Source organism: Cebus imitator, unplaced genomic scaffold, assembly GCF_001604975.1.
Source record: "Cebus imitator isolate Cc_AM_T3 unplaced genomic scaffold, Cebus_imitator-1.0 Scaffold296, whole genome shotgun sequence".
Taxonomy (NCBI): domain Eukaryota; kingdom Metazoa; phylum Chordata; class Mammalia; order Primates; family Cebidae; genus Cebus; species Cebus imitator.
Window position 1 is genome coordinate 1983436 of NW_016107611.1, and position 11720 is coordinate 1995155.

At 48.4% G+C, this 11720-nt stretch overlaps 1 protein-coding gene and 1 long non-coding RNA gene across 4 annotated transcripts in view; one reads left to right on the forward strand and one right to left on the reverse strand.

Moving 5' to 3' along the window:
• LOC108285355 overlaps positions 1-4739 on the forward strand; it is a 20646-nt gene extending 15907 nt beyond the window's left edge. Inside the window, exons 3-4 of the long non-coding RNA XR_005196033.1 lie at positions 4455-4457; positions 4655-4739. This is a non-coding gene — a long non-coding RNA (uncharacterized LOC108285355). The remainder of the gene's footprint in view (positions 1-4454; positions 4458-4654) is intronic.
• Positions 1-10541, reverse strand: part of OPA3 (outer mitochondrial membrane lipid metabolism regulator OPA3) — a 62098-nt gene extending 51557 nt beyond the window's left edge. The window contains exon 1 of one of the 3 annotated variants that reach the window (XM_017502488.2): positions 10225-10541. In XM_017502488.2, the coding sequence (XP_017357977.1) occupies positions 10225-10366 (142 nt within the window). In that variant the 5' untranslated portion in view covers positions 10367-10541. The remainder of the gene's footprint in view (positions 1-10224) is intronic. The other 2 variants (XM_017502489.2, XM_017502490.2) reach the window with 2 other exon arrangements.
• Between the last annotated feature and the right edge of the window lie 1179 nt (positions 10542-11720).

The following is an 11720-nucleotide window of genomic DNA, read 5'->3' on the forward strand; positions in this document are numbered from 1 at the left end:
AAAAAAAAAAAAAAAAATTAGTCAGACATGGTAGTACATGCCTGTAATCCCAGCTACTTGGGAGGCTGAGACAGGAGAATCACCTGAACCTGGGAGGTGGAGACTGAAGTGAGCTGAGACCGTGCCATTGTACTCTAGCCTGGGCAACAAGAGCAAAACTCCGCCTCAAAAAAAAAAATTGTTAATAAAAAATAAACATGCGCTGGGCGCGGTGGCTCACCCCTGTAATCCCAGTACCTTGGGAGGCTACGATGGGCAGATCACAAGGTCAGGAGTTCAAGACCAGCCTGGCCAGCATGGTGAAACCCCGTCTCTACCAAAAATACAAAAAATTAGCTGGGCATGGTGGTGTGAGCCTGTAATCCCAGCTACTCGGAAAGCTGAGGCAGGAGAACTGCCTGAAACCAGGAGGCGAAGGTTGCAGTGAGCCAAGATCGCACCACTGTACTCCAGCCTGGGTGACAGAGTGAGACTCCGCATCAAAAAAAATAAATAAAACATGGCTGGGTACCATGGCTCATGCCTATAATCCCAGCACTTTGGGAGGCCGAGGCAGGCAAATCACCTGAGGTCAGGAGTTCAAGACCAGCTTGGCCAACATGGTGAAACCCATCTCTGCTAAACATACAAAAATTAGCTGTGCGTGGTGGCAGGTGCCTGTAATCCCAGCTACTCAGGAGGCTGAGGAAGGAGAATCACTTGAATCTGGGAGGTGAAGGCTGCAATGAGTTAAGATTGTGCCACTGCACTCCAGCCTGGGCAACAGAGTTAGACTCTATCTCAAAAAAAAAAAAAAAAAAAAAAGGATTTCATGTATATTCCCAGCCTGTACTAGCAACCAGATGGGCATGTCCTGGGCCGGGGCTCTCCTATCCACTATCCTCATGCATCCTCACAAGAATCCTAGGAGATAAGTTCTATTATTACCCCATTTGATAAATATGGAAATGGAGGCTCAGGGAGGTCAAGCTCCCTGCTCCAAGTCACACGGCTAGTAAGTGGCAGTGCCAAGATCCAAAGCCGAGAGTGCCTACTCTGTGGCAGACTGCCGTTGGGGACCCCTCCGTATCACACCCTGTGCAGTCCTTTCCCACATTCACTGTAGTCTGTGCCTGGGGCTGCTGTGATCAATAGAGGGTGGCGGAAATGATGCCGGAAGGTTCCAGGCCTTGCTCTTAAGTAACCTGCAGCTTCTGCTGCTTCCTGCATGAAAATCTGGCTTTTGGGGAGTCCTGAGAAACCATGTGAGATATCCTGTAGAACAGACCACATGGAGAAGAGAGGCCCAGAGACTACACTGAGAGGGAACCAACACCGCAATCCCAGTGACAGTTCCAGATGACTCCAGCCCAGCCACCTCCGCCTACACCTGGATGAGAGCCCGCCAAGCAGCACCGGGCAAAAGAACTGTCCAGCTGAGCCCAGACAAGCCACAGAGCTAACAGAAACTAAGAGTGACTGGGTTTTTTGTTTGTCTTTTTGAGACAGGGTCTTGCTCTGTTGCCCAGGCTAGAGTGCAGTGGCATGATCTCAGTTCACTTTAACGTCTGCCTCTCTTGGGTTCAAATGATTCTCCTCCCTCAGCCTCCCGAGTAGCTGGGAACACAGGCATCTGCCGAATTTTTTGTGTTTTTAGTAGAAAAGGGGTTTTGCCATGTTGCCCAGGCTGGTCTCGAACTCCTGGCCTGAGGTAATTCACTGCACCCAGCTAAGAGTTACTGTGTGAAGCCACCAAGTGTTGGATCAGATGGCTATGTAGAAAAAAAAAAAGAAAGAAAAAGAAAGAAACGAAGTCCACGGCCTAATTCCTTAGAATGGCCACAAACCTGAGCACTTCTGAAAAAATGACCTCAGCAACCTGAATGAATAATCCTGATGTATCCATTTCCCACGGCCACTACAACAAACTGCCACAAATACAGTGGCTCAAAACAACACAAATTAATTATTATTACTATCTGAGACAGGGTCTTGCTCTGTCACCCAGGCTGGAGTGCAGTGGTACGGTCACAGCTCACTGCAGCCTCATTCTCCTGGGCTCAAGCAATCCTGCTTCAGCTGCCTGAGTGGCTGAAACTACAGGCATGCATCACCACGAGCCACTAATTGTTTTCTGTTTTTAGTAGAGACAAGGTCTAGCTTTGTTGCCCAGGCTGGTCTTGAACTCCTGGGTTCAAGTGATCCTCCTGCCTCAGCCTTCTAAAGTGCTGGATAACAGGCATGAGCCACTGTACCTGCCCCAAATTTATTATTTTACATTTCCAGAAGTCAGAAGTCTGAAATGGGGGCCAGGCGCAGTGGCTTAGACCTGTAATCCCAGCATTTTGGGAAGCTGAGGTGGGTGGATCACTTGAGGTCAGGGGTTCAAGACCAGCCTGGCCAACATAGTGAAACCCTGTCTCTACTGAAAATACAAAAATTAGCCAGGTATGGTGACATGCGTCTGTAATCTCCCAGCTACTCAGGAGACTGAGGCAGGAGAATCGTTTGAACCCAGGAGGCAGAGGTTTCAGCTGAGATCATGCCACTGTACTCCTGCCTGGGCAACTGTGTGAGACCCCCATCGCAAAAAAAAAAAAAAAAAAAAAAAGGAGCCAGGCGTGGTGGCTCATGCCCATAATCCCAGCACTTTGGGAGGCCAGTGGATCACCTGAGGTGAAGGAGTTCAAGGACTTCAAGACCAGCCTGGTCAACATGGTGAAACTCCGGCTCTACTGAAAATAGAAAAAATTAGCCAGGCAAAGTGGCGGGCACCTGTAATCCCAGCTGCTCAGGAGGCTGAGGCAGGAAAATCACTTGAACCTGGGAAGCAGAGGTTGCAGTGACCTGAGATTGTGCCATTGCACTCTACCCTGGGCAACAAGAATGAAACTCTGTCTCAAAAAAAAAAGGCGGGGGTTCAAAATGGCTTTCACTAGGCTAACCTCAAGGTGTCGGCAGGGCTGTGTAACTTTCAGGAGTCTCCAGTAGAGAATCCATCTCCTTGGCTTTTCCAGCTTCCAGAGGCTGCCCGCATTCCTTGATTCATGCCTCCCTTCCTCCATCTTCAAGGCCAGCGGGGCAGCATCTTCAAATCACTCCCTCTCCTGCCTCCCTCATTCCCTTATAAGGCCCCCTGTGATCACACTGACCTGACCTGCATCATTCAAGATCACCTCCCCATCCCCAAATCCTTCACTTTATCACAGCTGCAAAGTCACCTTTGCTGTGCATGGTGACATATTCAACAGGTTCTTGGGATTACGATGTGGACATCTTTGGGGGCCAGTCACTCTACTCCCTATCGTGTGTGGTAAACCAGAAAACGGGCCAGCACATGCCAAAGGAATAAGCAGAGATGAGCTGGTATTTTCCCACTGCCCAGAGACATCTCACAGCTTCCCTGGAAGCGCCAAAAGTGCACTCTGCAGGCGTGGGCTCAACCTGGTCGAATCACCTACCTCCTTTACTTTGGGGCTAAAATAATTTAAACAAAGGAATTCTGTGTTTAAAAAGATCTCTGCCTCCCCAGCATGGTGCATCATCGATGATTTATGCTTCTAGCATGTACTGTTCTTTCCTCGGGCAGCCACAGCTACAGCTCCAGCCTCTCCTGTGAGACAGCTGGGCCCAGCCTGCTGAGTCAAAAGCATCTCAGCCAAAGGTACAGATAGATACTGGATTTATTGGTCAGCTCAGGATGTCTGGTGTGAGAGAATGCAGGGCCGCCAGTGCACCCTGGGAAATTCCAAATGCCATGGCTGAGGGCCAGAGCAAAGGGCAATTAGCAGTGTGAAGACAATAATAACGTAATTAAAAGGTGTAAATGCAAGAAGCCAGTGCATTGCAATATCTGGGAGCATCTCCAGCTCCACCTGTCCCTGACTGAGCTCCAGATCTTTCTGCACAACCTGCCCCTCCTCCAGCCAGCTGTCTCACACCCAATCCACAGGAAATCCTGCCGGCTCTACCTTCTAAACAAATCTACTGCTTATTCATTACTAAGAGGAAAAGGAAAGGTTCTTGACATGGTTACACCTTAACCAAGCCACCCAAATTACCATTACAAATGACGGAACAAACAGACCTCATGGCCCCCCTGAGGGGATGTCCTTGATGTCCTTAGGAGGCACCTAAATCTGTGGAACGCAAATCCAATCAGGGGAAGCAATCAGGAGACTCCAGAATGCACGACAGGCAATCAATCAGACAACTGGCTCCAATGTCAATGTCATAAAAAACAAGGGCAGGGATACTATTCTAAAGCAGGATCAGCAAACTCTTCCTTTAAAGGGGCAGAGAGTAAATATTTTAGATTTTGAGGCCGGGGCATGGTGACTCACGCCTGTAACACTGAAACTGCCTTTGCAAAATTATGACTGACACAGTGAAAGAGATCTAACTTGACTGACTCCATCTTGCTTCTAACTTCCAAGCTGTCCTTGTTCATTCCTGGGCTGAATTCACTTTGGGAGAAGGTTTATAGTTTATTGTTTAAACAAATAGCCCTTTCCCAAAGCAGACTTCCTTCTTGCCTGGGGACTAGATTGCCTTTTTAGGACTAACACTGGCCACAAGACCAGAAATTATGGTTTAGGAATCATGCAGCTGGAGGCTACAGGATTCTGACCTTCCCTAAACTGCTCCTGAGATCAGTGATTGAGATATTTTGCAGACCCTGCACTTGATGGATCAGCGGGCCCCTCCCAGATCAATAAACCGGCTCATCTGATCTTGTAGCCCCCCACAACCCAGGAACTGACTGAGCGAAAGAAGATATCTCCGCCTCCCTGTGATTTCATCTCTGACCAATCAGCACCGCTAGCTCACTGGCTCCCACCCCTACCCCACCAAGTTATCCTTAAAAACTCTGCTCCCCAAATGGGGACTGATTTGAGTAATAATAAAACTCCAGTCTCCCACACAGCTGGCTCTGCATGAATGATTCTTCCTCTACTGCAATTCCCCTGTCTGGATGAATTGTGTCTGTTTGGGTAGCAGGCAAGGTGAACCCCTTGGATGGTTACAATACCAGCACTTTGGGAGGCCGGGGTGGGTGGATCACTTGAGGTCAGGAATTCAAGAACAGCCTGGCCAACATGGCAAAACCCTGACTCTACTAAAACTACAAAAAATTAGCTGAGAGTAGTAGTGCACACCTGTAGTCCCAGCTACTCAGGAGGCTGAGGCAGGAGAATCACTTGGGAGATGGAGGCTGCAGTGAGCCGGGTCACAACACTGCACTCCGTCCTGGGAGATAAAGCAAGACCCTGTCTCAAAAATATATAAATAAATAATAGTTTAGGTTATGTAGGCCATACAAACTCAATTCTGCAGCCACAGACAATACATAAACAAATGGGAGTGGCTGTGTTACCATAAAACTTTATTTACAAAGTCAGACAGTGGGCCAGATTGCCAAACCCTGTTGTAAATTAAAGGAAATTAAAGAGGCATGATAGTAAATTTTTTCCCTAGGGCAATTATTGCTATCTAACATGCTTCACATTTTAACTATTTTTTAATTTTTTTGAGATGGAGTCTCACTCTGTCGCCCAGGCTGGAGTGCAGTGGTACAGTCTCAGCTCACTGCAACCTCAGCCTCCTGGGTTCAAGCGATTCTCCTGCCTCAGCCTCCTGAGTAGCTGGGATTACAGGTCAATGCTACTACCCTCAGCTAATTTTTGTATTTTTAGTACAGATGGGGTTTCACCATGTTGGCCAGGATGGTATCGATCTCCCGACCTCGTGATCCGCCCGCCTCAGCCTCCCAAAGTACTGGGATTACAGGTGTGAGCCACTGCACCTGGCCAACTATTTATTTAATTTATTGTCTGGCTTCCTCTTCCACAAGAGTGTAAGGTACCTGAAGGCAAGCTGTTTTGTTTTCTTCCTGGCTGTTGTATCTATAACATCTACATGACAGCCATGACCCCATGCCAGGCACTGACTTCACATTTTACATCCATTTACTTAATCTTCACAACAGCACAATAAGTATTACTCACAGCATAATGCATATATGGTATACACACAACACAAGAATAATAACAGTATCTACTTCATCAGGATTGGTGAGGACTCAATACCAGATGCGGGGAGGTGCTTAGCACATGGCATGGCACAAAATGCAAGGCCATTACTGTGATTATCACATCATACCCACTGTACAGAAGTGGAAACTGAGGCTCAGAGGGGCTAAATGACGTGCCCAGAGTCACCAGTCTGGGCAGGGATTCAAAGCCAAGTCAGTCTGACTCCAGAGGCCATTTTCTAAACCACAATGCTAAGAATGCCACAGTGTTTGGAAGATAGGCAGAGAGGAAAGAAACTGGGTGCAGGAATCCAGAACCCAAAGTTCCACCTCTGGCACCAATCTCCGCAGATGACCTGAGCGATTAACTTTGGCCCTCAAGGCCTCAATTTTCCCTTCTATAAACCAGAGGAAGTCATTCCTCTTTCCTCAGATGGGGACAAAACAGTTGTGGGGGTCAAATGAGACGGCTAACAGGAAAGCACTTTGGTACCTGTGAAATCTAATACTTTCCCACTCTATGATCTGCAGCCCCAACAAAGACCCCACCAAACCCAAAGAACCTAGAATCCTGGGCCCTGGAAAGCAAACTTTAAGCATCCAGACTTACAAAGGGGAAAAGGTGCACTCCCTTAACCATGTGGGCTTTGTGTATGCTCTCCCTCTGCCCCAACATTTTCCTTGCTGCTGGTTCCGGTGATGTCTTCACCCTTCAGGTCCTAGTTCAGATGTCTCCTCTGCCAGGAACCCCATGCCAGGTCAGGCAGGTGCCCAGTAGACTCCACCATCTCAGCTCTGCCCACTGATGGAGAATAGATACATCCCCGCTGGACTAGGAATTCCTTGAGGGCACAGATTGGTGCTGGCTGGGTCCCTGCTGTTTTGCCAGCATTGCCAGCACAAGGCCTGGCACAGGGCAGAATCTCACAAAATATTAGCTAAAGGAGGTAATGAATGGATGGAGCGATGAATGGTGTATAACCACCCAAGGAGTTCATTCACCTTGCCCGCTGCCTAGACAGAGCCGATTCATCAAGACAAGAGAACTGAAAGAGACATAGTAACTCATGCACAGCTGGCTGTGCGGGAGGCAGGAGTTTTATTTCTTTTTAATTATTAATCTTTTTTGAGATGGAGTTTTGCTCTTGTTGCCCAGGCTGAAGTGCAATGGCACAATCTCGGCTCACTGCAACCTCCACCTCCTGGGTTCAAGCAATTCTTCTGCCTAAGCCTCTGGAGTAGCTGGGACTACAGGCATGCGCCACCTAATTTTTGTATTTTTAGTAGAGACAGCTAATTTTTGTATTTTTAGTAGAGACAGCATTTCGCCATGTTGACCAGGATGGTCTTGATCTCTTGACCTCATGATCCACCCACCTTGGCCCCGCAAAGTGCTGGGATTACAGGCATCAGCCAATGGGCCCGGCTGGAGCAGAGTTTTGTTGTTGTTGTTTTTATTATTATTATACTTTAAGTTCTGGGGTACACGTGCAGAATGTGCAGGTTACAGTTATACATGTGCCATGGTGGTTTGCTGCATCCATCACCCCGTCATCTACATCAGGTATTTTTCCTAATGCTATTCCTCCCCCAGCCCCCTACCCCCCGACAGGCCCTTGTGTGTACTGTTCCCCTCCCTGCGTCCATGTGTTCTCATTGTTCAACTCCCACTTATGAGTGAGAACATGCAGTGTTTGGTTTTCGGTTGTTGTGTTAGTTTGCCGAGAATGACAATTTCCAGCTTCATCCATGTCCCTGCAAAGGATATGAACTCATTCTTTTTTAATGGCTGTATAATATCCCATGGTATATAATTGCCAAATTTTCTTTATGCAGTCTATCATTGATTGGAATTTGGGTTGGTTCTAAGTCTTTAATATTGTGAACAGTGCCAAAATAAACATAAGTGTGCATGCGTCTTGATAAAGAATGATTTATAATGCTTTGGGAATATACCCAGTAATGGGAGTGCTGGGTCAAATGGTATTTCTAGTTCTGGATCCTTGAGGAATTGAATCGCCATACTGTCTTCCACAAATTACACTCCTACCAACAGTGTAAAAGCATTCCTATTTCTCCACATCCTCTCCAGCATTTGTTGTCTCCTGATTTTTTAATGATCGCCATTCTAACTGGCATGAGATGGTATCTCATTGTGTTTTTGATTTGCATTTCTCTAATGACCAGTGATGATGAACTTTTTTTCATGTTTTCATATGTTTGTTGGCTGCATAAATGTCTCCTTTGGGAGATGCGTCTGTTCATATGCTTTGCCCACTTTTTGATGGGGTTGTTTTTTTCTTGTAAATTTGTTGAAGCTCTTTGTTGATTCTGGATATTAGCCCTTTGTCAGATGGTGCAAACATTTTCTCCCATTTTGTACTGTTGCCTGTTCACTCTAATGTTAGTTTCTTTTGGTGTGCAGAAGCTCTTTAGTTTAATTAGATGCCATTTGTCTATTTTGGCTTTTGTTGCCATTGGAGCAGAGTTTTTAAGGCTAACTTGGTGGGTGGGGGGAGGCCAGTGTGAGCCAGGAGTGCTGAGTGGTCAGAGATGAAATCATAGGGAGTCCGAGATGTCTTCTTGTGCTCAGTCAGTGGCCGGGTGTAGGGGCCACAAGATCAGATGAGCCAGTTTATTTATCTGGGAGGGACCAGCTGATCCATCAAGTGCAGGGTCTCCAAAATATCTCAAGCACTGACTGATCTCAGGAGCATTTAGGGAGGGCCAGAATCTTGTAGCCTCCAGCTGCATGATTCCTAAATCATAATTTCTAATCTTGTAGCTAATGTTAGTCCCCAGAAAAGAAGGTCTGCTTTGGGAAACAGCTGTTACTGTGTTTGTTTAAACTATAAACTAAGTTTCTCCCAAAGTTAGCTCAGCCTTCGCCCAGAATGAACAAGGACAGCTTGGAGTCAGTTAAGTTAGATCTCTTTCATTGTCTCAGGCATAATTTTGCAAAGGTGGTTTCAGTAGTTCCCTGATCCAGCCAATTATGCTAAATTCCCTTATTTTATGTTCCCACATAGCACACAGATCACCTTTTTAAAGTAGTTTATATTTTGGGTGTTTACTTGCCCTTTATTTCTATTGGTTGACTGATGGAGAACAGTCTCAGTCACCCAGGACGGAGCGCAGTCGCACAATCTAGGCTCACTTACAGCCTCCACCTCCCGGGTTCAAGCGATTTTCCTGTTTCAACCTCACAAGTAACTAGGATTATAGGTGAGCGCCACCAAACACCCAGCTGATTTTTGTATTTTTAGTAGAGACAGGGTTTCGCTAAGTTGGCCGGGCTGGCTTTGAATTCCTGGCCTCATGATCCACCCAGCTCAGCCTCCCAAAGTGCTGGTATTACAGGCGTGAGCCACTGCGCTGGACCTTACTATGCCCTTTAGATCTGAGCTCGGGTGGCCCTTTCTAGGCAGCCCTGCTGGCCTCCTGTCCCTGGGTCAGCCAGCTCCTCTGAGCTCCAGGCCTCGCAATTTCCCGACCACTCTGGGTTGACAATGACGGATCAGGAGTGTTATCTCCCAGTGCTGAGCGAAAAGCCCGCACAGTCTGTCTACCGAATGAAAGGACGGCGTATGAGCGCATTAATGAGTACACAGGTGAATGTCCTTTCTGGGTCAAAGTCCTCTTCCAGATTCCCAGGCCGTGCCCCGAGAACCCAGACTTCACTCCTGAACCCTGCCCGTAACCCAGACTTATTGCCGAAAGTAAAACTGAGGCACGCCGATGTCCTCAACGGATAATATACAAGCACCTTCCACCTCCCAGATCAGCGGGGAAATTGAGGGAGCGGGTGCAGCTTTAGAAATCAAGTCGCCCAAGGATAGCCGGGCAAAGGACCCCGTCCGGTTTCTCCTCAGCCCCTCCCCTAGCTCCTCTGTCCCGGAAACCGCCGTCCAAATTTTTCCCATCCCTCACACTATTGGTTTAACAGGGCGTCAGTTTCCAAGCACTCTCTTCCCCTATTGGCTGGTGTTTCCAAATTGCGCGGTGGCGCCTTGGCCTGCCCCTTACGCCACGCCACGCCCTGACTATTGGGCTATCCGCACGCCCCTCTATCAGAAGCCCTCCCTATTGGCCACTGGACTTTGCCGGTTCGGGCTGTGACTGGTCGTGGACAAAAGTCCATCCCCTGGGCAACCACCTGAGAGGGGTTGGAAAAAGGAAAAAAGGTTGAAAGGAGTTGGGGTCAGACTCACGCTGAGCGGGCGGGAGGCAGATATAGGTCTTGAAGAACTCGCTTCGGCGGGCGGCCTCTTTAATGCGGTTGGCAAGCGGTTTGCTGAGCTGGCGGATGCCCAAGTATAGCAGCTTCGCCATAGGGAACGCGCCCACCACCATCCTGGCGGTCTCACGGGGGCACGCGCAACCTTGCTGACTGGGCGGGGCGCCTTGGCCTCTCTACTCCTCCCCCGCCCGCTCGGGGCCATGCGTGCGTCAGTACGCAAGTACGTACGCTCGGCGGAGGGAATCGCAGAGGCGCACCCTGACGTCACCGCGTCGAGGCTGACGTACCGACGTCCGTTCGCTGAATATGCAAATATACACGGAAGTGAGGCGGGTCAGGGGGCGGTGCCGTTAAACGGAAGCGGGCAGGCGCGTGGATTCCCACGCCCGCCTTAGCCGACGTCACTGGGCTCCTTCGTGACGTCATGGACTGAGTCGGAGTCCCACCCAATGGAGGCTCTTAATTAGTCCTAATTAGTCCTATGAGTCCCAAATACACCTTCCTTTGTAAGCTACGACTCTCATTGGGATTGAGAGGAAGTCACGTAACCATACAGACCTTGGTTGGGATCCCAGCTCCGCCATTTCCTCGTTGTGTGATATTAGATGAGTGACATAACCCCTCTGGACTTCAGTATTACCGTCTACAAAATGGGAATCCTAATAGCACTTGCTTTTTTGGGTTGTTGTGAGGCTTCTATGCGAAACTGGAGTGTAAAACAATGAATGGACCATAGGAAGTGTTTAGAATGGTGCAAGTTACATAGTTAAGCATTCAGAACAACCCTTACTACTGAGCAGTTAATGATTGCATTATTATTACTAACTCCAGCCTGAGGGTGCATTTCACCCCCAGAAATAATGAATTCAACACTTTCCCAAGTAACTGACAAGGAGGCTGAGGCCCAGAGCCGGGCAGAGGGGATGGCACAAGGTTCCTACCTAGGTTGATAGCCTAGCATCTTGGCTAATGAAACCATACCCGTTCTCAAGCAACCCAACTTCCTTCATTAGGGGGTAGGGTCCCCAGGGAGCTGGTTCAGAAAGAAGTTTAAGGACGTGTCCCAGACTGTCCTCTCTTATCCAGCAGGGAGCAAAATCATATAAACAATGTCAGGAAGGGGTTGAGAGAAATTCCTGGATGATGGAGTGCTGGTGGGTAATTGAGAGATTCTGGGAGGCAGAGGAACAGAAGAAAACAGGAACCTCAGAGGACCGGCCGCCATGGTTCATGCCTGTAATCCCTGCACTTTGGGAGGCTGAGGAGGGTGGATCACCTGAGGTCAGGAGTTTGAGACCAAACTAGCCAACATGGTGAAACCCTGTCTCTACCAAAAATACTTGAAAAAAAAAAAAAAGGGCCGGGCGCGGTGGCTCAAGCCTGTAATCCCAGCACTTTGGGAGGCCGAGGCGGGTGGATCACGAGGTCAAGAGATCGAGACCATCCTGGTCAACATGGTGAAACCCC